Source organism: Protopterus annectens, chromosome 7.part0 (genome assembly GCF_019279795.1).
Source record: "Protopterus annectens isolate FY-2018-M chromosome 7.part0, PAN1.0, whole genome shotgun sequence".
Classification (NCBI taxonomy): domain Eukaryota; kingdom Metazoa; phylum Chordata; order Ceratodontiformes; family Protopteridae; genus Protopterus; species Protopterus annectens.
The window spans coordinates 1,477,005,287-1,477,032,331 of record NC_056739.1 but is presented as its reverse complement, the minus strand read 5'-3'; the positions used below and the strand labels follow the sequence as shown (position 1 = coordinate 1,477,032,331).

General features: G+C 40.8%; 2 protein-coding genes across 2 annotated transcripts in view; both read right to left on the bottom strand.

Moving 5' to 3' along the window:
* Positions 1-27,045, bottom strand: part of PLXNB1 (plexin B1) — a 3,809,096-nt gene that overhangs the window by 2,221,178 nt on the left and 1,560,873 nt on the right. The window lies entirely within an intron of this gene.
* LOC122807088 (plexin-B3-like) overlaps positions 1-27,045 on the bottom strand; it is a 336,306-nt gene that overhangs the window by 102,987 nt on the left and 206,274 nt on the right. The window contains exon 3 of the mRNA XM_044078028.1: positions 11,888-12,016. Within this exon, the coding sequence (XP_043933963.1) occupies positions 11,888-12,016 (129 nt within the window). The remainder of the gene's footprint in view (positions 1-11,887; positions 12,017-27,045) is intronic.

Below are 27,045 nucleotides of genomic sequence, written 5' to 3'. Positions count from 1 at the left end.
TACTTAGGCTTTGATTTTCTGCAATCTGAGAAGGTAGAGAGGCTATGTACGTCTTGGTATTTAGTATCACTCCTATGAACTCTAAAGAATGTGCTGGAGTTGGTTGTGACTTTTCAGTAATTTACAGTAATCCCAAGGTTGGCACAGGTCTGGAGAATATAGTCTCTTGCTTGTTCTAGTAGATGCCTGGGGGAACAGTAATGAGCCAGTTGTGGAATCTGCGCAGTGTCACATGAGCTGCTACTACTGCCATGCATTTGGTAAACAGCCTGGGGGCTGTGCTGAGATCAAAGGGCAGAGCTCTGAACTGATAATGGCTGGCTCCCAATTGGAAGCAGAGAAATCTCCTGGTGTGCTTGTCCATTTTCATGTAGTAATATGCACCCTGGAGATCTACAGAGCACATCCACACTCATCTTTCCCTAGAAACAGGGACTTGTCTGAACTGTGACCATCCAGAATATTGTCTGTCGAATGGACTTGTTCAAAAAACGTAGATGCAAAATTGGTCTTCTGTCCTCTTGTCTTTTCTGGCACTAAGAGAATCTTCAGTAAACTCCATAGGTTAGTTGTCTGGTGGGAGTTCTTGGATGACTTTTTCTAGCAGTTTTTGAATTTCTAAAACTGCTGGTTCCCTCTGACTAGGTGCAACATTAGGGATTTTGTTGAAAATGTGGGGGGGGGGGGTATGATGCATCCTCTGGTTATGATCCAGTGCACCCAAACATCCAAAGTTATCTGTAGCTAGGCCTGTTGGTGCATGGATAAATGCCCTCCCAACTACTTCCAGGAGAAAACAATCAGGCCTCCTTTCAGAAGTGTTGGCAGGGTTTTCCAGGAAAGGAGTCCTCAGAACCCTGATTTTGCAGGACACCTCTGCCACATGGGATGGCATCTACCTTTAAAGCCCCCCCGCCCCTGGGGGACATTGCCATGTGTGTGTTCTGGAAAGGTCCTTGGGACTTTTTGAACCACATTTTCCCTCTCTTAGAATAGGACCATTGAGGAGGAGAAAAACATATGGCCACTGCAGAAAGGGTCCTGCCATCTTTTTCACACCTGGACAAAGTTTCTCAAATTTTAGGGCCTAAAATGGATGATCTGTCAAAGGGGGCACTGACGAATGAAGACATGAATGGCTTCACAAATTTCCACAAGCATATCCAGGCTTGTCTCCTTATGGTTATGTTTGAACCCGCTGCTCTGGTAGTCCCTTCGGGTGCATGAGCAATGAGCCACAAAGAGGAATGGAGGAATTAGACACAAACTCCGTGGTAGCTAACAGAGAGGCAACTTTATCTTGTGCCTTTTCCAAGACAGCTCCTGCCAGGTTATCCGGGAACTCCCTGACCAGTTGCCTTTGAAGCTTGGTGAAAAGTGCCCAAAATTTCAAAGACCATAAGGCATAGATTAATAAAATAGAAATCCCCTGCCAAACCAATCCATCTGAGACTCTCTGAGTGAATGGATAGAGGAACTTCTCAGTCAGTTCCTTTTGTGTGGCAGCGACTATGACCATGACCATGGCACCTACAGATCTGTTAACCAAGGGTGGTATGTAGATGGGCAAGTGTAAAAAGCCTGCAGGTATGCTGATTCCTCAGGGGTAGGATTTTTGTGCATTCCAATCACCGGTTTCAAACTTTTCAGGGAAAAATCATAAGGAGGTTATCTGGGGGACCCTTCCTATTCATCAAAATCAGTATCTTTGGATGTGGATTCCTGAACGGATCCAAGTGCTTCTACTTGCACTTTTTCTTCTGAGGGGCCTCATCTTGGGGATGGTCTGAAACGGTATCAGAAGACAGAAACTGTATCAGAGTTTCATGAAGTTTTAGCATTTGCTGGTCCAGTGGAGGAGTAGGCTGGATAACTGGCTCAAGGAAAGAATATGCCTCAAGGAGGGAAAAGTCAATTGAGTGGCTGAGTAGCCAAGGTTCATTGCATAGCCTCAAAGCCCCAAAGAGGGAAGGGAGCCCAGAACAGACACAGACTGCCTCAGAACAATGGTCACTCTCTTCTCCAGTGAAACCACCTCCAAGACAAAAAGGGTGTTGAATGACCAGTGCTGAACCCCCAAGGTGCAGAGATGGTGCCAAAACAATTAGAATTGAGTCCTACACCCCTCTTGGCTGACCAGGCAGATACGGCCCCCAGGAGGTTCAGCTAGCACCAAAGAACTCCATTCCCATAGAGAGCACCGAGGGAGACTTGAATCTATGGAAAAGGACCTCAACTAATTCCCCAGCAAAAATATAAACGGATGGTGAATACTGAAACCTGGGCAACTGCCAACTAGAAGTACTCCGTGCCAAATTAGTCGGCGCTGAAGAAGTGCTCAGAGCTGAGACCTTTGGAACTGAGCTAGGGGTTTGAATCTACACCGAAGTCCTCAGCATCCAAAGTTTAGAAGCAATGGAAGGTGTCTGTGCCGACACTTTAGTAACACGATCGGTGCATAGGAGGTTTCTGGCACTGAGGATTTGATTTATTGACTGTCATTACTTCACTACCAACATCTGATGGTGCAGAGGAGCTTTTTTGGCACTGAGAATTTGGCTTTTAGACTGTCAGTGCCACTGAAGAAGATGGCCAAGACATACTTCTCTACTTGGCCTTACCAGAGGAAAAGGAAGCGGAAGATGAGGTGACAAAGTCAGTTTTGCTTACTTCTCTTAGCAGATATGACATCAACAAAGGCAGTTCTATAGCTAAAGCCATGGGATATACGGCACTCTTCCTGAAGGACGTGTGGTCCCAAGCAGTATACATATAACGTAGTAGTCTGAAGAAGGAATTTTACTGACAACAGCTGGCATTTCTTATGGCTAGAGGGCCCTGGGTATTTCAACCATAATGGAAAAAAAAAAGAAACTTTCAGACACACCAAAAATGCCCACAACAGATGGGTGGAGGAATACACAGGAAAACAAGCACCCATAACCTATTTAAAAAATTGTAAGGAAAAGAGCATCGGACAATGGAGTGTAAGAAAAGAGAGACATCTACAAACAATTTTTTAAGGAGAGGTACAAGAAGTGTGTAGAAAACAGAGAAAATTACCAGAAAATTACCAAAAATGATAATTAAGAACTACACAAGAGAGAAATAAAGGGTAGGGATAACTATAGAAATACATTTAGTGGTGCAAAAAAGGAAGAAAGGCGAAGTAATCAGAAAAAAATCTTACTTAGCTCGAGAGCAAAGGCAAATGCATCTGTCCAAGAAAATGGCAAATGAGATCTGCGGTAAATTGGTGAGGAGCATTCTGGGTAGGACCTAAGAGAGAGTTTTTGGTTGTCACAGGCTGTAATAATGGCCGAATAAGTTCAGATATTCAGAAGGGAACCCATATGTCAAGGGTTAAATGAAGATAGACAACATCAGATACAAGCGCTTGTCCAACAAAAAGTGAGCTGAGAAACAGAAGAATCTGCTTCTTGTTCTTCTCATAATAAAGACTGAAAAGAGACTGTGCCAGTGAAACTTTTCCCAGTGTTTCAATGGAAAATGATTGAGAGAGGGGAAAAAAGCACAAGAGTTCACTAGCAGAGTCAAAAGTACATTGGAAATGAAGCAGAGACACGATTTAAGAGAGAGAAATGAACAGGCATAAAACCAGTAGCTTGGAAATTGACAAATGTGGGATTACAAAGTAATAATTATAGATGTGAAACAAGACAGAACAAGAAAATCTGGAAACACTGGACTTTGACTTTGTTAAATGTGTTTGGTATTATAAAGCATATGCCCTACTTCATGTCATCAATGTTTGGAAAAATACTTGGAGAAAGAGAAGGGAGAAAGTTAACTAAGTAAGGCAACATTTTTTTCTTAATACTGTTATTTTTAAAGTGCATGATTTTCTTTGCATACTGTAAAATAAAGTGTTCTCAATTTCTTTAAGTACAACAGGGATATTAATATAGACAGGTGCTTCTTTTTTTTCACTTCACCCTCCTTCTCTTTCTCCTTATTCAGTTTTAATTAATGTGGGCACTGCAATGTAAAAAAAAAAAAAAAAAGAAAAGAAAAGGTCTGGTCAAAAGACCATGACAAAAGAACATTTGTTGTACTTTTTCTCATTCCTACATAGAGGAATGACTGGATTAAAGCTCTTACCTTGACCTAGTAGCAAGTTCTAACAAAAAGCAAGTAAATGAAAAACATTGAATATTATAAAGCATTTTTCTTCTAGCAAATTAAGATATGCTTAGTAGAAACTCTGCATTTGGTCCTCTGCAGCTCCAAAGAGACAATCTGATAAAGATAAATTGCTATAATATTTCTATAATGTTTTCTAAAAGCTTTCAAGGGTTTTCCCATCTGGGAGAGTTATAAAGATGAGACAACACATAACAGCACTTACAAGAACAGGGTGTACCACAAGTCTTAGCATGGATAGCCTTTATTTTAGGTTAACCCAGGTCTATGAGTGTGCCTATGGAGTTTGAGACACTTGTTCCTATTAGGAGGGTAAAACTTCAATATTTCAAGATGTGCATAGTTTTGTGTTAGTGTTATTAGGTTTTAGGGGGTATTTGGAAGGTGTCTGTATTTTTTTGTTTGATGGCTTTCAATAAGACAAAAAGTTTTGTAAGATGTGACACAGGCTCAAACAGATATGACAAGAAACAACTCTATAAAAAGATCAACCAGCCAAACAGTGTATGCATGTAACACAAAGACTGGAACTACACACAAAGCTGCTACACGTAAAATATGGTAATAACTCCAACACAATGATGCTTTCTGTAATGTCTTTGAAACGTGAATGGTCTCACAGTTAAATACAAAAAAGAAAGAGTAGTGAACTACATTAAAAACTGTAGAGTACAAATTCTATGCTACAGCAGACAGGCTTGGAAAGAACTGAACATGTGAATTTGATAAAGAAAAGTTTTTTCGGAAGAACACATGGGGCAAAGGAAAAGAGAAGTACTTCTATTAATTGCAAGAGAAGCTCCAACAGTGATAGAAGAGGAAGATAAAGATAATAACAGTAGATTTGTAGTATTAAGGGGCTACTGGCAAGGGAGGAGGATTACACTGACATGTACTTAAATTCCACCTAAAACTGCTATAATGGAACTTATGAAAATTATAGGAGAAATAATCAGCTTTTAGCAAGGAATATTACTTATAGGTGGGAAACGGAATTTGATTCACAGCAGTGAAGATGTGTCTGGGGGGCCCAGAACAGAAAATAACAAAAGAGGGTAGATTTTTAAAGAAATGTATGAAACTATTTGGCTTGGGAGATATGACTTCAGTACTAGGAGTTTGGAGTGAATTTACATATTCCCCAAAATACAAAAACTGGGCTAAGACAGAATTTACATTTCACAGGAACATATTCATTTAAATGAAAGTCTTGATACACACCCAATAACCATTTCAGATAATGCGCCATTTTTTTCCTTTCAGCTGTTCCCATTAGAGGTCGCCACAGCGGATCATGTGTTTCCATTTCTTCCTGTCCTCTGCATCTTACTCTGTCACACCAACCACCTGCATGTCCTCTCTCACCACATCCATAAACCTTATCTTAGCCCTTCCCCTCTTTTCCTCTTACTTGGCAGCTTCATCCTTAGCATCCTTTTCCTAATATACCCAGCATCTCTCCTCAGCACATGTCCAAACCAACACAATCTCGCCTCTCTGGCTTTGTCTCCAAACTGCCCAATCTGGGCTAACCCTCTAATATACTTATTCCTAATCCTATCTACCCTCATCACACCCATTGCAAATCTTAACACCTTTAACTCTGCCACATACAGCTCTGACTCCTGCCTTTTTGTCAATGCCACTGTCTCCAACCCATATAACCTAGCTGGTTTCACTACCCTCTTGTAGACCTTCCCTTTCACTCTTACTGGTACTCGTCTGTCACAAATTACTCCTGACACTCTTCTCCACCCACTCCACCCTGCCTGTATTCTCTTATTCACCTCTCTTCCACACTCGCCATTTTCTTACAGCCAGAGAGTTTCCACACAGGGGATTACATGGCCTCTTTCATTGTAATGAGTACCCTGGCCAGGCTGCACATGAGGAAATTTACAGTGGAACCTCACAAATGTGTGGGGTCAGCATAAATCACCGCCATCTACAGTAATAAGGCTGATACTTGGCCTAAAAGGTGAATTTGCATGGTGGACCTAGGACTGCAGTCTAACTCCAGGCCTACAATTCAGCTTTGCAAAAAACTCCACCACTGATGCCTTGGAGACAGCTTGAGGAGACCTTTTCAAATGGTTACAGACCCAGTGGAAGTCAATAAGCACATAAACTTACAGAACTTCTGGCAGGTTTTGTTGCTGTCTTGTATTAGATTTAGGCCTTTCAGATGGGTAATGCACGAGAAGTTAGACTTACGGATGTGGAGCATCTTTAATAAGGCAGGGCCTGATATTGCCTTGTAGGCAAGACACAGATCACCTCTGAGCGATCTGTAGGATACCGAGTGGAGTGATAGTGATTTGAGCCTGTCCACATAGGATAGGTGTTGGAGGCCATGGATTCTCTTTGGCCTTTCGAGTTGGTGCAGGTGTTTGTAGAGGTACATACCAAATGGGGCATTATACTCAATTATTGTCCTAATGAATGAGAAGTACAGAAAGGGAATAACCTCCTTTTTTCTGTATGCAATCCCTTTACTTATGAGATTAACCAAGTAAAAGGCTTTGCTGCCCACTACATGATGGTCGATTGTGAGATTGTTGTCAACCTGAGTACACAAGTCTGTCACCACAGGTTGTGTGCTTAGGGGGTTGCAGTTGATGAGGTAATCAGTAGGGGCCATGTTTTTGCCAAGTGATATGATAATAAATTTTTTGTGTTTAACTTAAGGCAAGGACTTTGGCACCAGTCATTTGTTGCTGTGAGACCCTTTTGTAATAGGTTAACATAATTTGAGAGTCAATGACAGCATCCAACAGAGTCATCCACAAGCTTGGTCAGCCACAGGTGTTTTGTCTTTGCCTGGACCTCTGAGAAGTAGATGCCAAACAGTAGGGGTCCTAGGACAGATCCCTGGGGACAACTTACCACTGACATTGTCATTCCTACTTCCTGGCTCCCTCACCTTTTGTTTCTCCCCCCTGCTTCAATGGCCATATATATGCTACATGGTGCCTCGGATTACATTTGAAACATCTAATCCCTGATCCTGACAGAGTGCTTGAACTAGCGGCTTCCCCTGTCCGAAATATTTCGAATACCTCAACAGGATCTCTCGTTACCTTCCTTGTTATAGGCTTCCTAAGTTTTGGCAACGGCCCTTTCTGCTGCCTGACTCAGAGCACAAAAACTTGTAGCACAGAGTTATAATCACAAAACAGTTTAACAGCAATCTTTCTAAACTCGAGCATATTGAGACAATCCCTTACTTTCTGTCTAGCATTCTGCAGTTGTTCCTATTGTTCTGTGAGATTCCCACTATCATGCAGTGCTTTAACATTTGTCAGTCCCTCTAAATAATTCTGGTTACTTCTTAATTATTTCTGCCTTTCTTTTTTCTCCACCCTATTCTATTTTTAAATTCCACTTTGTTATCCCACTCCCTAGCTATATTTTCAGAAGAAAGTTCTGTCTTCTGTATAATTTCCACTACCCATCCCTTAAATTCCTCTCTACATCTGATAGGTGGGAAAGTGCTAGTATCTCATTACCCTGTGTTTTTATTTGTTACCTGTAGAGGTGGAGATATGCTCTAGAGAGGAGAGGAATGAAGGTCAGCAGGACTAAGACAAGACTATGTGTGTGAATGAGAGGGAGGATAGAGGAATGGTGAGGATGCAGGGAGTAGAGTTGGTGAAGGTGAATGAGTTTAAATACTTGGGATCAACAGTTCAGAGTAAGTAAGAAAAGTACCAAGAGAAAAAAAGAGGACCTGTTCTGTTATATCCTGGACCTTTTTACCTTCTACTTATTCCTGTAGGTTCCCAAATTCAGGATGCTGACCCTTCACTAACTCTCTGGCTGTAAGAATATTGTCATACATACTTTTTTGAAAGCTACTTTCAGGAAGGATACCCTTGTCTGGAGACATGACGTTCTTTTGAAGGGTAGAGTCTGGGTAGAGCCCTAGAACAGCATTCTGGTTGTAAGTAGAGTTTTGGATTCTTGGTGATTATGGTGAATCCCAGGAAAGTAAATAAGGACTGGGTGGATATCAAGTCTGTGCTCAGTAGTGCCAGGGCTGTGGATCGGAGGAGCCAATCTTCTAGGTAGGAGTAAATTTGTACCATTTGTTTTTAGCAGGAGGCAATGAGCAGAACTAAACATTTTGTGACTACTCTGGGAGCATCAGACTAGACAAGGGGCAGAGCACAAAATTGTAAATGTTTAGAACTTGCTTAAAAGCTCAAGAATCCTCAGCTTGACCCTTCTATGGGAATATACAAGACTGCATGCTTTAGAACTGGAGCCCCCATGAAAGCCTTTGGGAAAAACAAGGGCAAGAGTTAGTGAAGGGTCAGCATCCTGAATTTGGGAACCTACAGGAGTAAGTAGAAGGTAAAAAGGTCCAGGATATAACAGAACAGGTCCTCTTTTTTTCTCTTAGTACCGTAAAGTGTTGAGGAAAAGTGTCTTCTTATTTGATGTAAAGGGACTGCTTCCACTGAGGTCTGTACACCTGGTATTTCCATATTGAAAGACCCTCTGCTTTTTGGGATGATGATAAAACTAAGAAGCCTGAATGCTTTGGGGGGTATATAGTTTTGAGGCGATATCCCCTGGAAAAGAGTACTCATTGGTCTGAAAAAATGAGAAGCCATTTTTTTCTGAATAGTGCCAGTCTTTCTCCAAGTCTGAGAACAGGTTGGTTGGGGGGGGGTGCCATAAGAGTCACAACTGCTCCTTACTAGGGACCTGAGTTGAAGTCCCTGGTGCTCTGGTCCCCCTCCTTGTGGGCTTTTCTTTGACCTGCTTTGGGATGGGAAGAAAATGACCAGTGTTTAGTGTGATACTTTCTGAAACGTGGAATTTGCACATAGGTTCATAGGTTGGTATTAGACTATTGGCCCTAGGGCCTATACAAGCCTAGTCATAACAATTCCCTGGCTATTTCTTCCCACGCTATTTACTTCCCTGGACCCCTGTCTAGCAGGGAGACTGACGTGATCCCCGGGGTGAATTTCCTTTCTCCCATCCAATTGTCAAGGTTTCTTTTGAAGAGGGCCAAGGAGGCACTCTGCTTGACATGCATGGGCAGTCTACTCCAGAGTCTGGGGAGTCCCTGGGTCAGGAACCTATCCCTCTAGCATGTTTTATTTATTGTGATGATGAGGTTTAGATCCCTGGAACATGTGGCTCTGAGGGATTGGGATTTCTTTAAGTGTAGCATGTCCAACAGCTCTGGGTTTGACATGGCCTTGTATGTTAAGCAGAGATCACCTCTGAGTAGACGATATGCGGCAGAGTACAGCTGGAGTTTAAGGCTGTCAGCATAGGGCATCTGCTTTAGGCCTGCGATTCTTTTAGTGAGGTAATTTCTGTGGCCTTTCCAGTTGTTGCAGATGTCTTGAGAGGTACATACCAAATGGGGCATTGTATTCTATTATGGGTCTAATGAGGGATGAGTACAGTGGGACAATGACCTCCTTTTTTCTGGATGAAAAGCCCTTAGTGATGAGGTGAGCCACAAAGAAGGATTTCCTGACTGTTGTGGCAATGTGGTTGTTGAAGGTGAGACCACTGTCCACCTGTGTCGCTAAGTCTCATCACACTTTTGGTGTTTAGTGTACTGCCACCTATGTGGTAATTCACAGGCAAAAAATCTTTGGCTGTCTGCACTGACTTAGCACTGTCCTCTATTTGAGCACAGCTTCTGCTTTAAGGCCAAAAAGACCTCCTTATCAAAGGGAGCATCCAAAATATTGGCTTTAACATGCTCCAGGAGGACTTTTCCCTTAGCCATGTGTGCCTCTTAATGACCGATCCAGTGGCTGCAGCTATGTTGGCACCGCCAAAGCATCACATTCACAGTGTAAGGAATGCTTAACCATTTGTGAGTTGGAGCTGCAGATGTCCAGTAATTCTTTAGATAAGCTCTTATTTTTAATGGTCAAAAGCTTTTGTCTCATCTGTTCCAGTAGCATTTCTTGGAATTTTATTATATGGAACTGGCAGTTTAATGCCCTCATAGCAAGAGTGGCAGAAATATATACCTTTCTGCCAAATTTATCAAGGGCTCTGCCCTCTTCATCAGTGTGTAGATGGTTTCTGGATGTGCTGGCTCTGGCCTTGGTACCCTTGGGTCCAGGAAGAACAACCTTTAGGTCTGCTGAAGAGTTTTTAAAAAGGTACTTATGAAATCCATAACCCTGTAGAATCTGTCAGATTTCCTGGGAGCAGGAGGAAGGGAATCTGGTTTCAAAGAGGATTCTTGGAAAACATCAACCACCTCCAAAACTGGGGGAACAGTCAGGGGTTTATGTTCTGGAGAAATTCCCTGACTCTTAGACTGGGGATAGTCCTGATTTTTCCAATGAAAATTATCCCCCAGGGAGTGCAAGGTTTCTCCCAAAGGATAAATCCTCAAGAGGGGAGGCAGAAGGCAAAGTTTCCTCTGAATCAGACTCCTCAAAGGATGCCAAAAAGGAATCCTCTTCAAAGACTGAGACCTCTTGGTCAGAGTCCTGCACAGTCTCAAAAGTATCAGCAAGAAACCCTGGGATTAGATCTCTTTTCGTTTTTCCTGAGGGGGGGGGGGGGGGTTCAGGGGCAGAATGCCTGTTCCTAAGCAGGAAAAAAAGATCCTCTGCAAATTTAACCAAATCCTGCTGATAGGCCTAAGAATGGCAGCTGGTAGGGCTGGAATGGAAAGATGGCTTCCCAGGAGAAGTCTTTTCTTTAGGCCTGGAGATGTCAGAAGCACGAACCCCCAAATACCTTGGAGCTGTACAGATAGTGCTGTGTTCGCTGGGAGCAGAGGCCTGGAAAGTGGTCTTGGACCCAACCAACAAATGTAGATCCATGACTTGTTTTGATGCTGAGGGGCCCGACAGCATATCCGCCTTCGAATGGGTCTCAGTATTGGCCTTCTCCATCACCTCAGCAAAAAGTGCCTAACCAACTTTCAAGATTACCAATCTTGGAGGGTTAAGCAGATAGTGAACGGATGTCTTCAGTAGGTCTGAGCTTGGGCTGTTTGCGTTTTGGAAGATCTACATCAGTATGAGTAATGGATGCCATACCACGTGCAGAACCTGAGAACTAGCTAACAAATAAGCCAAATAGTTCTGGAATTGAATCGGGCATAGAAGTGATAGTGAGGGATGTCGTGGTCTGAGCCCAAACAGGTAACACAGAAAGAGTAGAAGTCAGTGTAGGATTTGTTTACTACAGTGGAGGCAGTTTTTAACTTTCACTGACATTAGCAAAAATGAAATAATTCCAGATCAGGGTACTTAGCTTTCTGAAGTTTGTACTCTGGTGCAGACTAATCGATGCATATACTGGAAGTCTGCTTTGAGCTCCAATGGCAAGAAAGAAATGAGGTCATGACATCAGCAGAGTCTACTTATATCTCAGTCTACTGACGACAGGTTCGGCCATCCACCAATTGTAGGAAGAGGGAAAATTTTTACTCTGGCAGTCAGGCCGGCCAAGGGCATCCACGGTGGGAAATCCCACAAGTCAGGATTGCAAGAGTGAAACCCAAGAACATCTACAGATCATCCACATGTGCAAATACCTAATTTTACTGAAGAAAAATGCAACACTTTTTTCAGATAAAAGAAACAGACATCAAGAAGTTCATGGCTGCACACACACTGCGGCAGCAAGGGTGAAATTATTATGATAGCACATTTTCCCCTCAAAACATCTTTTCACATTTTCTATATATTTTTTACTCAACTTGTCTATTGACACTTACCTCAGAATATGTCATTACATAAAGGTAATCTTTCCCAGCATCCAAGTAAAGATCTGCATTCACTGCAGAAGATTCTGCCACAAGTATTTTACTATACACTTCACCTTCAGTCCAAGACTTTAAATAAACCTAGAAGACATACAGAACAGTTGCAACATTGTTATCAAATCTAGCAGCAAACTCTTTGCAAGAACGGACACTTCCGAACCACAACTTTATGAAATGTTAAGCAGCATATACTTTCATTTTCTTTACAGCATCACTACAACTCTCAAGTGCCAGGAAACACTGAGATTCCATACTGCAGTCTTATATTTAACTGTCCTTAAAGAAGGCATTAAGGACTTCTTCTTTAGTGAAATGATGTTCTAAAAATACAAGAACTTACATCATTTAGATAAATATTCAGCCAAACTTCTTTAGGTATATTTTCAACATCACTCCCAAAACATGCAATGTTATTTAAATGCAACTCCTCCAGGTCTACTGGAGTCAACCAATACTGTAAGCAGTACTCAGTTGCAGACTGTTGGCATGTGCTACATCCAGAATATGCATGTTCAAAACCATGTTGTTTGCACATCTGACTGCTATAGCAGACAAAAATGTAAGTTATTGTTACTTACTGTAATACAAAACCACTAAACTGTCACTCCAGCTTTAGGAGTGGGAAGGACTCAAAACACTCGACAGATACAAACTTCTCAGACTGTTAAGATACTCCTTTTCTATCCCACAAGATCTATCTTTTGCATTCCCTTTCACTTCTTGCCGAGCACGAACAGGTCAGTGATGCACATACAGTACTTAACATTTACTTCCTCCTTGGATTGGATTGTTTTATCTAAGGCAAAAAAAAAAACACACTACTAAATCATTAAGTAAAAGGTATACTGAAGAAGGAAGGAATAGTCTGCTGTTTGGTGAAAGAAGATACTAGATGTGTGGTGGAATCTGAATATTCTAAAGTTAGATGGAAATGGAATGGAGAGGACACAATACTTTGTATAAAGTAAGAAAAATACTTCAGTATTAACAATGCAATGAGTTTGGAAGTAAAATGTATTTAACTGTGGGACTTGAATGGACTGCAGCTAGTACATATAAACCATTTGGAAGTGACTGCAATGGAGGAAGTGGATTTTCTGCACAGCCAGCAAGCAGCCACTAAGCCTGTTAAACAGCAAACCAGATCAAAGGGAGTTGACAGTAAAACAAATCTAGCAGACTGAGCAGAGCTAAGGAGGACAAGGCAAGAAAAGTGAAATAAGGCTGAATGGTGTTATTAGACAAAACACACAAAAACCAAGTAGTGGTATGGACTAGGTTTGCAAAAGACTTGGTGAAACAGTAATTTGTCGAACCCCTGGCACTGTCAGTCTCAAAAAGTTGATATGGGAAACCCTCACTGACAGTGGCAGAAAAAAAAGTTGTGTAAAATCTTACCATAACCATAGATGTCCTTCTCTTCCACGTTGCAGTATTCTAGTGGGTTTACCCTTCTTCCTTCCAGTCTTGTCTGGCCAGGTTTCCAAAGTTTTTCAGTCCCCAGTAGGTGTGTCGAATGTCTGATGTGGCTGCTGAAGTATGGGCCATTAAAGTGATGTCTGCACGCACCAGCCCTCAGAACATAAGAAGCCCCAGTCGGAACCAGTCCTACACGGGCATAGCTAGTCCAATGTCATCCAGGAGAAGCAAGTGTAAATTAGAGAGGAGGGGAAGGAATACTGCAACATGGAAGAGAAGGACATCTATGGTTATGGTAAGATTTTACACAACTTATTATGTCCTTCTATTCCAATGATGCAGTATTCAACTAGTGGGTGAGCACCAAAGCTCACTGAGGAAGGGGTGGTAGTTTAGATGCGGTTTCCAGAAACCCATGCAGGATAGCCCTGGCAAACCCTGCTCTGGCCCTAAAAGTTTGGTCCAGTTTGCAATGTTTGGTGAAGGTGTGTACTGAGGACCAAGTTGCGGCTTCTAGGTTGGAACTGGTGTCTAACCCTTTAAAGAAAGCAATTCAAGAAAAAAGAATGCATCAGGAACAGTGAAGTCCCAGCAACCAAAAAAACAATAAGTATAAACAAAAATCACTGGGACAAACATGGCAATAAAATCCACAGACGTTTTAATTGTAACAGAAGGTTAGCACCTTTCATGCACAACAACTAGGCACTTCTTCAGACAAATGTATTTAAAAACAACACAGATATTTATAATACACTCACTCATTCAATGAAGCAATTTACGTTCCTTAAGTAAAGACTTTAAAGGAACATATCCATTCAAGCCAGGACTCTTATGTGCCTGTAACAGTACTATCCATTTAGTTTCAGCTTTTTCAATAAAATTATTGAAATCACCACCTCTGTCATTTAATTTAAAACACTAATAACTAAAAACAAAAAGTGTGACCTACATTATATCCTGAACATGTTTAAGCAAGGCACTTGTAGGGTCCTTATGCCTAATGTAGCCAAAGTGTTCTAATAAATGTTCTCATAGGTTTCTACTAGTCTTCCCCACATAAAAACTGCCACACTGACTACATAGGGCAAGATACACTAGTCTACGTGTAGAGCACTCAGTATAAAAGCTAGGTTTGAACATGTACCCTGTAACAGGGTGTTGAAAATCTTTTGATCCTGAAATATAGGGACATGCAGCACAATTCCTACAAGGAAAAGTACCCCTCCTATTAGACAAAGATGTATTAACCCTCCTATCAACATAACAAAGCTGTCTTTTTAATGACATTCCATTTTTAAAACAAAAATGGGGTGTCCTACCAACAATCTCTGATACAGTATCAACTGACGTCAATACTGGCCAGTTCTTAGTATTACATCACAAACCTTTTTATCACTAGTAAATGTAAGTACTGGTCTAACAAAACTCAAGTCCTTCCTCTTTTTTACCTTAGTCTTAGCACCTCTGTGTGAAAAATACGGTTTAGCTGAAGAGAGTCCATTATTAATTACTAATTCCTTAGCCTCTAAAAAATCACTAGACTAATAACTATGTTGAAATAAATCATTCTCTAGAGTTCCAAGTGTCTGCTGAAACCCATCATCATTAGCATGTAACCTAGACATCCTATGAGCTTGATTTGAAGCAATATTCTTAAACACAAACTCAGGATGCATACAATTGCGATGTAAAAGTGTGTTCATATACACACACACAAACACTTTTGTTGCTGAAAAATAAAAAACAAAAGAATAACTGACTCGCATTGGTAATGTTAGCTTTCGCTCCTTTTTACTGTATCAGAACTTCTTCAGAATAAGAACAATGTGCGATGCATATTTAACAAGCCAGTAGCTGCTCATAAATATTAATAATTAACATTCCAACCAATGAACTTCTTTAAATTAAAATGTAGTGAGTGGAGATGGCAAAAGTATTAAATCACTTTTGAATTATATACATATAAGCTAAAAACCATCAAAAACATGTCTTTCGTGCATAAAAGAAACCGGGTAAGAAACACGGAGGGCAGGCTAACAGAAACATAGCTAAGCTAAGATACACTAAAAGCAGCTAAGTGATATAAAAGAATAAGAAAAATTACTGAAACAAGCTCTTCACTGTTCCCATTTAAGAGCACGTTTGAGGGTTAAGGAATCATTCAATCCTGGGTAAAACTCAGGATTCAAACAAAGCTGCCATTTCAACTCCTACACCAGAAGCAACCCCTCAGAATCTCGAAAGAAATCTTTAACCTGTTCTAAGATTTAAAAAAAAATGCAAACTTAGTGAAATTCTGGCAACTCAGGCTGTGTTTACCCAAGGCATTGGAGGTGTTACTATATCTAATAGCAAAATTGTGCTCCTTGACCCTGTCGCTTAGTTTCCGTGCAGTTTTGCCTATATAAAAGCAATTGCAGGCTGAGCATACTGCACAATAAACTACTAAGGTGCTGTTACAGTCAAAATGCTTTCTGAAAGTAACCTTAAAATTACAATAAGGAAAGATGAGAGTCACCAATGAAAACGAATTCACAACAAACGCACATACCACAGGCAAACATGCCTACAAGTGTAGATAAATCAGGTAATGGAGACAACAAAAATGAAACACCATTAATCTCAAAAAAAGACTTTAAAGTTTTAGTGCGTTTGTAAATAAAACAAGGTACATTCCCAAGGTAAGTTGTAACATTCAAGTCACTTTGGATGATCTTCCAATTTTCTGTCAAGATTTCTCTAATAACTCTCAAATCCCTCCTTATAAGCAAAGAAAAACTCATAGTACGTTCAGTATCATCTCTGTTTTTGTTGTTAGGAGAAAAAAAGTTTAAGATAGGTCTAAACTTAGTATATCTTTCAGCTGCTACATCATTTCTTATGGAACAAATAAGTTGAACTGGATAGTCTTTTTGCAAACACAGTTCTGTCAAGAAGTAGGCCTCTTTTTCAAAATCAGTATCATCAGTGGTTAACCTGGATAGCCTAATGAATTAACCTTTAATGACATTTTGTTTAATAAAGAAAGGGTGCTGGCTGGTGAAATCAAGATAATTGTTTCTGAATGTATCCTTTCTGTGTACGGAGGAAGAACGTTTACCTGTGTTCTTGTCAATGGAGACATTAGTGTCTAAAGAAGACAGACCCACCCCTTTACTGGCTACAACAAATTTGAGAAACCCTATATTTTGACTAAGAGACTCGACAAACCATTCTAGCTGCTGATAGGTTCCTTCCAAACAAAAAAAAATATCTATAAAACGAGGTTACATTTTCATCAAATAAAAACCAGGTAAATGAATGAATGTATCCATTTCCACCAAGAACCAAACTGGCAAAGCCAGGGGCCATTTTGGAGCCCATGGGCACACCTCTCACCTGTCTGTACACATTAAAGTAAAAATGAGAAGTTAGACTTACGGATGTGGAGCATCTTTAATAAGGCAGGGCCTGATATTGCCTTGTAGGCAAGACACAGATCACCTCTGAGCGATCTGTAGGATACCGAGTGGAGTGATAGTGATTTGAGCCTGTCCACATAGGATAGGTGTTGGAGGCCATGGATTCTCTTTGGCCTTTCGAGTTGGTGCAGGTGTTTGTAGAAGTACATACCAAATGGGGCATTATACTCAATTATTGTCCTAATGAATGAGAAGTACAGAAAGGGAATAACCTCCTTTTTTCTGTATGCAATCCCTTTACTTATGAGATTAACCAAGTAAAAGGCTTTGCTGCCCACTACATGATGGTCGATTGTGAGATTGTCAACCTGAGTACACAAGTCTGTCACCACAGGTTGTGTGCTTAGGGGGTTGCCGTTGATGAGGTAATCAGTAGGGGCCATGTTTTTGCCAAGTGATATGATAATAAATTTTTTGTGTTTAACTTAAGGCAAGGACTTTGGCACCAGTCATTTGTTGCTGTGAGACCCTTTTGCAATAGGTTAACATAATTTGAGGAGTCAATGACAGCATCCAACCGAGTCATCCACAAGCTTGGTCAGCCACAGGTGTTTTGTCTTTGCCTGGACCTCTGAGAAGTAGATGCCAAACAGTAGGGGTCCTAGGACAGATCCCTGGGGACAACTTACCACTGACATTCTGTCAATCCTACTTCCTGGCTCCCTCACCTTTTGTTTCTCCCCCCTGCTTCAATGGCCATATATATGCTACATGGCGCCTCGGATTACATTTGAAACATCTAATCCCTGATCCTGACAGAGTGCTTGAACTAGCGGCTTCCCCTGTCCGAAATATTTCGAATACCTCAACAGGATCTCTTGTTACCTTCCTTGTTATAGGCTTCCTAAGTTTTGGCAACGGCCCTTTCTGCTGCCTGACTCTGAGCACAAAAACTTGTAGCACAGAGTTATAATCACAAAACAGTTTAACAGCAATCTTTCTAAACTCGAGCATATTGAGACAATCCCTTACTTTCTGTCTAGCATTCTGCAGTTGTTCCTATTGTTCTGTGAGATTCCCACTATCATGCAGTGCTTTAACATTTGTCAGTCCCTCTAAATAATTCTGGTTACTTCTTAATTATTTCTGCCTTTCTTTTTCTCCACCCTATTCTATTTTTAAATTCCACTTTGTTATCCCACTCCCTAGCTATATTTTCAGAAGAAAGTTCTGTCTTCTGTATAATTTCCACTACCCATCCCTTAAATTCCTCTCTACATCTGATAGGTGGGAAAGTGCTAGTATCTCATTACCCTGTGTTTTTATTTGTTACCTGTAGAGGTGGAGATATGCTCTAGAGAGGAGAGGAATGAAGGTCAGCAGGACTAAGACAAGACTATGTGTGTGAATGAGAGGGAGGATAGAGGAATGGTGAGGATGCAGGGAGTAGAGTTGGTGAAGGTGAATGAGTTTAAATACTTGGGATCAACAGTTCAGAGTAAGTAAGAAAAGTACCAAGAGAAAAAAAGAGGACCTGTTCTGTTATATCCTGGACCTTTTTACCTTCTACTTATTCCTGTAGGTTCCCAAATTCAGGATGCTGACCCTTCACTAACTCTCTGGCTGTAAGAATATTGTCATACATACTTTTTTGAAAGCTACTTTCAGGAAGGATACCCTTGTCTGGAGACATGACGTTCTTTTGAAGGGTAGAGTCTGGAAGGGCGCCCTAGAACAGCATTCTGGTTGTAAGTAGAGTTTGGGATTCTTGGTGATTTATGGTGAATCCCAGGAAAGTAAATAAGGACTGGGTGGATATCAAGTCTGTGCTCAGTAGTGCCAGGGCTGTGGATCGGAGGAGCCAATCTTCCAGGTAGGAGTAAATTTGTACCATTTGTTTTTAGCAGGAGGCAATGAGCAGAACTAAACATTTTGTGACTACTCTGGGAGCATCAGACTAGACAAGGGGCAGAGCACAAAATTGTAAATGTTTAGAACTTGCTTAAAAGCTCAAGAATCCTCAGCTTGACCCTTCTATGGGAATATACAAGACTGCATGCTTTAGAACTGGAGCCCCCATGAAAGCCTTTGGGAAAAACAAGGGCAAGAGTTAGTGAAGGGTCAGCATCCTGAATTTGGGAACCTACAGGAGTAAGTAGAAGGTAAAAAGGTCCAGGATATAACAGAACAGGTCCTCTTTTTTTCTCTTGGTACCGTAAAGTGTTGAGGAAAAGTGTCTTCTTATTTGATGTAAAGGGACTGCTTCCACTGAGGTCTGTACACCTGGTATTTCCATATTGAAAGACCCTCTGCTTTTTGGGATGATGATAAAACTAAGAAGCCTGAATGCTTTGGGGGGTATATAGCTTTGAGGCGATATCCCCTGGAAAAGAGTACTCATTGGTCTGAAAAAATGAGAAGCCATTTTTTTCTGAATAGTGCCAGTCTTTCTCCAAGTCTGAGAACAGGTTGGTTGGGGGGGGGTGCCATAAGAGTCACAACTGCTCCTTACTAGGGACCTGAGTTGAAGTCCCTGGTGCTCTGGTCCCCCTCCTTGTGGGCTTTTCTTTGACCTGCTTTGGGATGGGAAGAAAATGACCAGTGTTTAGTGTGATACTTTCTGAAACGTGGAATTTGCACATAGGTTCATAGGTTGGTATTAGACTACTGGCCCTAGGGCCTATACAAGCCTAGTCATAACAATTCCCTGGCTATTTCTTCCCACGCTATTTACTTCCCTGGACCCCTGTCTAGCAGGGAGACTGACGTGATCCCCGGGGTGAATTTCCTTTCTCCCATCCAATTGTCAAGGTTTCTTTTGAAGAGGGCCAAGGAGGCACTCTGCTTGACATGCATGGGCAGTCTACTCCAGAGTCTGGGGAGTCGCTGGGTCAGGAACCTATCCCTCTAGCATGTTTTATTTATTGTGATGATGAGGTTTAGATCCCTGGAACATGTGGCTCTGAGGGATTGGGATTTCTTTAAGTGTAGCATGTCCAACAGCTCTGGGTTTGACATGGCCTTGTATGTTAAGCAGAGATCACCTCTGAGTAGACGATATCGGCAGAGTACAGCTGGAGTTTAAGGCTGTCAGCATAGGGCATCTGCTTTAGGCCTGCGATTCTTTTAGTGAGGTAATTTCTGTGGCCTTTCCAGTTGTTGCAGATGTCTTGAGAGGTACATACCAAATGGGGCATTGTATTCTACTATGGGTCTAATGAGGGATGAGTACAGTGGGACAATGACCTCCTTTTTTCTGGATGAAAAGCCCTTAGTGATGAGGTGAGCCACAAAGAAGGATTTCCTGACTGTTGTGGCAATGTGGTTATTGAAGGTGAGACCACTGTCCACCTGTGTCGCTAAGTCTCATCACACTTTTGGTGTTTAGTGTACTGCCACCTATGTGGTAATTCACAGGCAAAAAATCTTTGGCTGTCTGCACTGACTTAGCACTGTCCTCTATTTGAGCACAGCTTCTGCTTTAAGGCCAAAAAAACCTCCTTATCAAAGGGAGCATCCAAAATATTGGCTTTAACATGCTCCAGGAGGACTTTTCCCTTAGCCATGTGTGCCTCTTAATGACCGATCCAGTGGCTGCAGCTATGTTGGCACCTCCAAAGCATCAGATTCACAGTGTAAGGAAAGCTTGACCACTTGTGAGTTGGATCTGCAGATGTCCAGTAATTCTTTAGATAAGCTCTTATTTTTAATGGTCAAAAGCTTTTGTCTCATCTGTTCCAGTAGCATTTCTTGGAATTTTATTATATGGAACTGGCAGTTTAATGCCCTCATAGCAAGAGTGGCAGAAATATATACCTTTCTGCCAAATGTATCAAGGGCTCTGCCCTCTTCATCAGTGTGTAGATGGTTTCTGGATGTGCTGGCTCTGGCCTTGGTACCCTTGGGTCCAGGAAGAACAACCTTTAGGTCTGCTGAAGAGTTTTTAAAAAGGTACTTATGAAATCCATAACCCTGTAGAATCTGTCAGATTTCCTGGGAGCAGGAGGAAGGGAATCTGGTTTCAAAGAGGATTCTTGGAAAACATCAACCACCTCCAAAACTGGGGGAACAGTCAGGGATTTATGTTCTGGAGAAATTCCCTGACTCTTAGACTGGGGATAGTCCTGCTTTTTCCAATGAAAATTATCCCCCAGGGAGTGCAAGTTTTCTCCCAAAGGATAAATCCTCAAGAGGGGAGGCAGAAGGCAAAGTTTCCTCTGAATCAGACTCCTCAAAGGATGCCAAAGAGGAATCCTCCCTCCTTATAAGCAAAGAAAAACTCATAGTACGTTCAGTATCATCTCTGGTTTTGTTGTTAGGAGAAAAAACAAAGTTTAAGATAGGTCTAAACTTAGTATATCTTTCAGCTGCTACATCATTTCTTATGGAACGAATAAGTTGAACTGGATAGTCTTTTTGCAAAAACAGTTCTGTCAAGAAGTCGGCCTCTTTTTCAAAATCAGTATCATCAGTGGTTAACCTGGATAGCCTAATGAATTAACCTTTAATGACATTTTGTTTAATAAAGAAAGGGTGCTGGCTGGTGAAATCAAGATAATTGTTTCTGAATGTATCCTTTCTGTGTACGGAGGAAGAACGTTTACCTGTGTTCTTGTCAATGGAGACATTAGTGTCTAAAGAAGACAGACCCACCCCTTTACTGGCTACAACAAATTTGAGAAACCCTATATTTTGACTAAGAGACTCGACAAACCATTCTAGCTGCTGATAGGTTCCTTCCAAACAAAAAAAAATATCTATAAAACGAGGTTACATTTTCATCAAATAAAAACCAGGTAAATGAATGAATGTATCCATTTCCACCAAGAACCAAACTGGCAAAGCCAGGGGCCATTTTGGAGCCCATGGACACACCTCTCACCTGTCTGTACACATTAAAGTAAAAACAAAATTGTTCTGTGACACCAATGACATAAGACAGTAAAGAGTGTATTTTTGTTTTAGGAAACTTCATGAACTTGTACAAAAAATGCTTAATGAAACTGAGACCTTCTACACGAGAAATTAGTGTACAAGGCTACAACATCTAAAGTAACTAAAATACAATTAGAAAAGTCAATATTTGCATTAAACAACTCATTTAAGAAGTCCCAAGAATCTTTAGTATAGTAAGGGGTGGCATGAGCTACTGGATTTAACACAAAATATATGCACTTTGCTATCTTTTTTGTCTTAGACCTTTTATTCGACACACTAAGTCTAATCGGTGGATCTTCTTTGTTTTCACTTGTTTTCATGGATAAGAGAGTGCTTAAAAATGTATAACATACAATCTACACTGATCAACTACATTACAGTGACCATGAAACAGTGGCAGACCACTTTGCAATTAAGCCATGACAAAGGACAAATTATTATTCCAGGGATAAAAATTCAAAGGGGGATATTCCAGGGTCACACTCTGTCACCGCTGCTATTCTGCCTTGCTTTTAACCCATTAAGTTGTCTACTTTCTCTTTGTCGATGATTTGAAACTGTACAGCTCATAAGATGAAGTGAAAGTACAACTGCAAGTTCTCAAAACTTTTTTAGATGACACAAGAATGTCGTTTGGTCTTGATAAATGTGCAAAAGCAACCTTTAAAGCAGGAAAAAAACTGCAGCACCAAGAAAACACCAGTTTGGGACAAGAATGTGATATAAAATAACTTGAGTAAGAGGGAGTGCATAAATATTTGGGAATTGATAAGGATCAACAATAAAACATGAACGAATATGAATAAAACTTAGAAGTACTTCAGAAGACTTAAATGAATCCCAAAAACAGCATTGATGTCTAGTAACAAAATCCAAACTATAAACTAATTTGCTCTTCCTGTCCTAAATTACAGTTTTGGAGTGACTGACTGGCCCAAAAATGTGTTGGATAGTGTTAGATTAGGGTCTTCCATTTTAAAGTAGTTATTAGACATTAGACAGGCTAAAGGGTAAAAAAAAGACCTATAAAATTGTGTTTCATTTATCCATAGAAGACAGTTAAGCAGAAAGGATAACCTTACTGGACAACAGTTTATTAGAAAGGAAAGATAACCTAAGTGTGCAGACAGAAAGTTCTTTTCCCAAGGGAAAGATACAATGTTGCCAGCTACAGAATGTTCCTTAATGGAATGTTAAGGCTGGAAACAAAGGGAAGCAAGGTTAAGAGGGTGTGTAAAGCATCACAGGGTTTTGGTATTACTAAAAATATACTTCAGATACAGTTAGAAAAGTAATTAATTAGTTCGTATGACCTATTACAGAGAAAATTACACACATTTGAGCCTGAAGTTAGGAGACAGGTAAAATAAAGACTACATTAGTTTACACTGTTCAGGAAAATCAGAGTATGGATGTGCAGTAACGTTTAATACCAATTGTTTATCAGCACTGTTAATTAAGACATTATTCGGATACTGTGAACATCTAATAAAGCCTTATTTAATGAACTACAGTGTTTGGAGAATTCATTCTGAAACGTGCACAAGACTTGGCCCATAAAGGAGAGACTGGCATCTGTTCAGCATGCATTTGGGTAATTACCAGATAAAGACTTTCATTCTCAGTCTCATTAGTGTTTCCAGCTAATTACGGTACAGTACAGGCTTATCAATTCTTACAGATAGATTAGACAGGAAAACAAGAAGGATGCTTCATGTTCACCAAATGATTTATAAAAATCAGCACATACCAAGATTATATATTCCCTGTTCCGAAGGAGGGATGGGCCTCCTTGAAATTGATTACATGTACAGATCTGCAATTGTGGGACTCCACACATCTGCTGACCTCACAAGATCCAGATGTAGTGAAAGTTTTAAAACATGAGGAGAATAAATCTAAGATGACTTCCTTTCTTAGGCTAGCAGAAGCATATCGACTTCAAGCAGGAATGGAAATCAAACCATATGTGGATAAAAAACAGGCACTAACTGAATGTGCAAAAAAACAAAAGAATACAAGGTGAACGAAGAAACGTGGAAAATGCATAAATATAACTGCAAGCATATAAAACTTCTGGAAGAACCTCATGTTGATCAGGAACAAAAGCAGGAATGGTTCAGGAGAGGCAAATTCAAACCAAGAGATAAAAAGGTTAATATTGGAGGCACAAAATAGTGGGTACGTACACGTTGGATTACAAAGTCTATTGAACATATGGGGAGAAACAGACAAATGTAGGTTTTACAAAACAGAATTGGAAACAGTTACACACCTTGTTGCTGGTTGCAACATACTAATGGCAAGAGGACTGTATACTGAAAAGCATAACAATGTGGTGAGACTGTTGCACTGGGGATTGTGCAAACATTATGGTATTGAAGTGGCTGAAAAACACTGGAAACATGAGCCACAATACATCATAGAAAATAATGAAGTTTACATCACCTGGGATCATCCACTGCCAACAGTTCAAAACACAGATGGTAGAAAACTGGATATAGTGGTCTAAGAAAAGAAGACAAAAGTAGCATTGATCATTGAAATCGCCACACCTAGTGACTACAGTCTCCTGCATAGAGAGAGAGAGACAAAGTCACAAAATATCAGGATTTGCAAGCAGAAATGAGAGCAATGTGGAAGAAAGATACCCAGATAGTTCCAATAGTAGCAGAAGCAACGGGTTTTATAGAGTCCACAATCCTATTTAGATAGGCTACCAATACATGTAACTCCATACGAATTGCAGAGAGAGTCATTACTGGGCATGTTGCGGATGCTGCAAAGAACACTTTTGGCCAACATCAAAGAGTGAAACAATACTAATTTCATGAACTTTAATTGTACTTTGACTTAGGAATGGGGTCCATTCCTGTTATGGTATTAGAAACCCAAAAGATTTGGAGGAATTAAAAAAGTGAGATACCATTACATTATTTACTAGGTCATATGAATATGGGGAGATTCTTCAAGACTGGCGACTTGCGCTTATTAAACCTGTGTTTAAGGGAAAGAGTAGTAGGTCAAACCTACCGTCATACAGACCCTTAGGTTTACTTTCATGTTGTGGAAAAATAAAATAATGGAGAAGGTAATACTGGATAAGTTATTGTCAGAAATGGAAAAGCTGGAACCTGAAACCATACATCAACATGCATATGTTGAAAATAGATCTATTACCACCTGTAACTTGATGTTATACAACAATATAATAGCAGCTATGAATATAGAATTGTGTTGTAATGTACATTAATTAGATTTAACATCAGCATCTGACAGTGTTATACACAACACTTCTCAATAAATTAGAACTAGGTATTGATTTACTCTTGATAAGATGGATTACAAATAGGACATAGCAAGCATCATACAGCCACTGGAAAGGTGGAATTCTTGGTTACAGTCAAGGTGTCCCACAGGACTGGGTCCTAGGACCTTGCTTCTTTAACTTGTAACTTTCAGCCCTATCTTTTTCATCTGATGTGTTCTACAGTCTGTATGCAGATGACCTGAAATTGGGTAGACTGATTACATGTGCTACAGATAAGGCAAGCATGCACAAGAACTTTACTAAAATGACAAATTTGGCACAGCAGAATAACATGCTGATAAATGCATGAAAAACTAAGTATATGAGATCTGGGATACAAACTGAAAGGTGATTACTTAACACAGCACAAATTGAGTGAAAAAAGGAGTTAAGTACTCAGCATAACATTCCATCTGAGTTGTTGCTCTTCATTTGTCCTCACCTTGTGGGACACTGATCCAGGACGGATCTGACTCAACTGCATTTCTCCAGCATTGGATCTGAGCTCCTATCTCCTCCCCTACCCACAATGCCCCCCATCACCTTCCTCCCTTCAAATCAAGTTTGCTGCTCATCCTAGCAACCCATTTTATCCCTTGGTACAATAACTCAAAGTATTACAAGGAATAACCATTTATGCCAAGAGAAGGGCCATGTCTTTTCCAGCCAGACAACCACACAGCCCACATAAGGCATGGGGAAGGAGTGAGGGACGGCTGAAGACAAATGAAGAGCAACAACTCAGATGGAATGTTATGGTGATTACATAACCTCATCTGAAGTCGTTGTCTTCACTTGCTCTTCAACCTATGGGACAGAGTCCCCAGCTACTAAACACCCGGGAGGCCCTCAGGGAAGGCTATTCTGTAACACAGCGGAGCCAAAAGATGCCCTACTTCTGGAGAGAAGGTCCAATTTGTAATGGGAGATAGAAGTATGTGAAGATGTCCAGGTAGTCACAGAGCAAATGTCATCCAAGGAAACTCTGGCCCAAAAGGCAGGTGAAGCAGCCATACACCTAGTAGAATGTGCCTTAACTTGAAGGGACAACCCTTTAGTTGAATAGGCCAAAAGAATACACTGGGAAATCCAGCATGTAATGGTAACCTCAGATACAGGTTTCCCTAGAAATGGCTTAGAGTAGGAAACAAAAGGTTGATCAGACTTGCGAAAGGCCTTTGTCCTGTGCAAGTAAAAACCATCTATGAACATCCAGCAGGTGCAATTTATACTCTGCCTTATTCTGAAAGTTCACAAAGAAGACAGGGAGGTTGATAACCTGACTGATGTTTGACTCTGAGGCTACTTTTGGCAGAAAAAGTATTGATGCACAAAGGTACCCTTGTCTTTATGAAAGATCATGTAAGGAGGCTTAATCGATAAGGCATGAAGCTCCGACACTCTTTTAGCTGAAATAATAGCAATTAGGAAGGCTATCTTCCAAGACAGAAATTGTAAATCCACTGAAGCAGCAGGTTCAAAGAGGGAAAAAACAAGGCTTGGAGTACCAGAGTAAGGTCCCAAGGGGACGCAGGGTCCTTGTTCTTTGGCCTAAGAAGAAAGGTGTCCTTAAGAAAGGCTTTGCAGAGCTTAGAAGAGGCTAGAGAAGCTGAATTCTCATAGTTTCATAGGTTCATACTAGGCTATCTGCCCTAGGGCATTTATAAGCCTAGCCAGAATGTGTTTGGCTTTCGCCACCCATTTTAAATTAATTTTGCTATGCCCTTTTTTTGAGGTTAGTATACTGTGCCTCTGTCTAACAGTGACACAGAAGTCATACCCGGGGTAAACCTACGATCTCCCATCCACTCATCAAGATTCCTCTTGAAGAGAGTCAATGAGGGACTCTGCCTAACCTGGACTGGGATTTTATTCCAGAGTGAAGGGAGCCTCTGGGTTATGAATCTGTCCCTCCAGCATGTCCTATTTATTTCAGTGCTGAGGTTCAAGTCTCTCGAGCGTGTAGCTCGATAGGATTTGGATTTTCTGAGGTGCAGCATGTCCATTAATTCCGGGTTGGACATGGCTTTATATGTCAG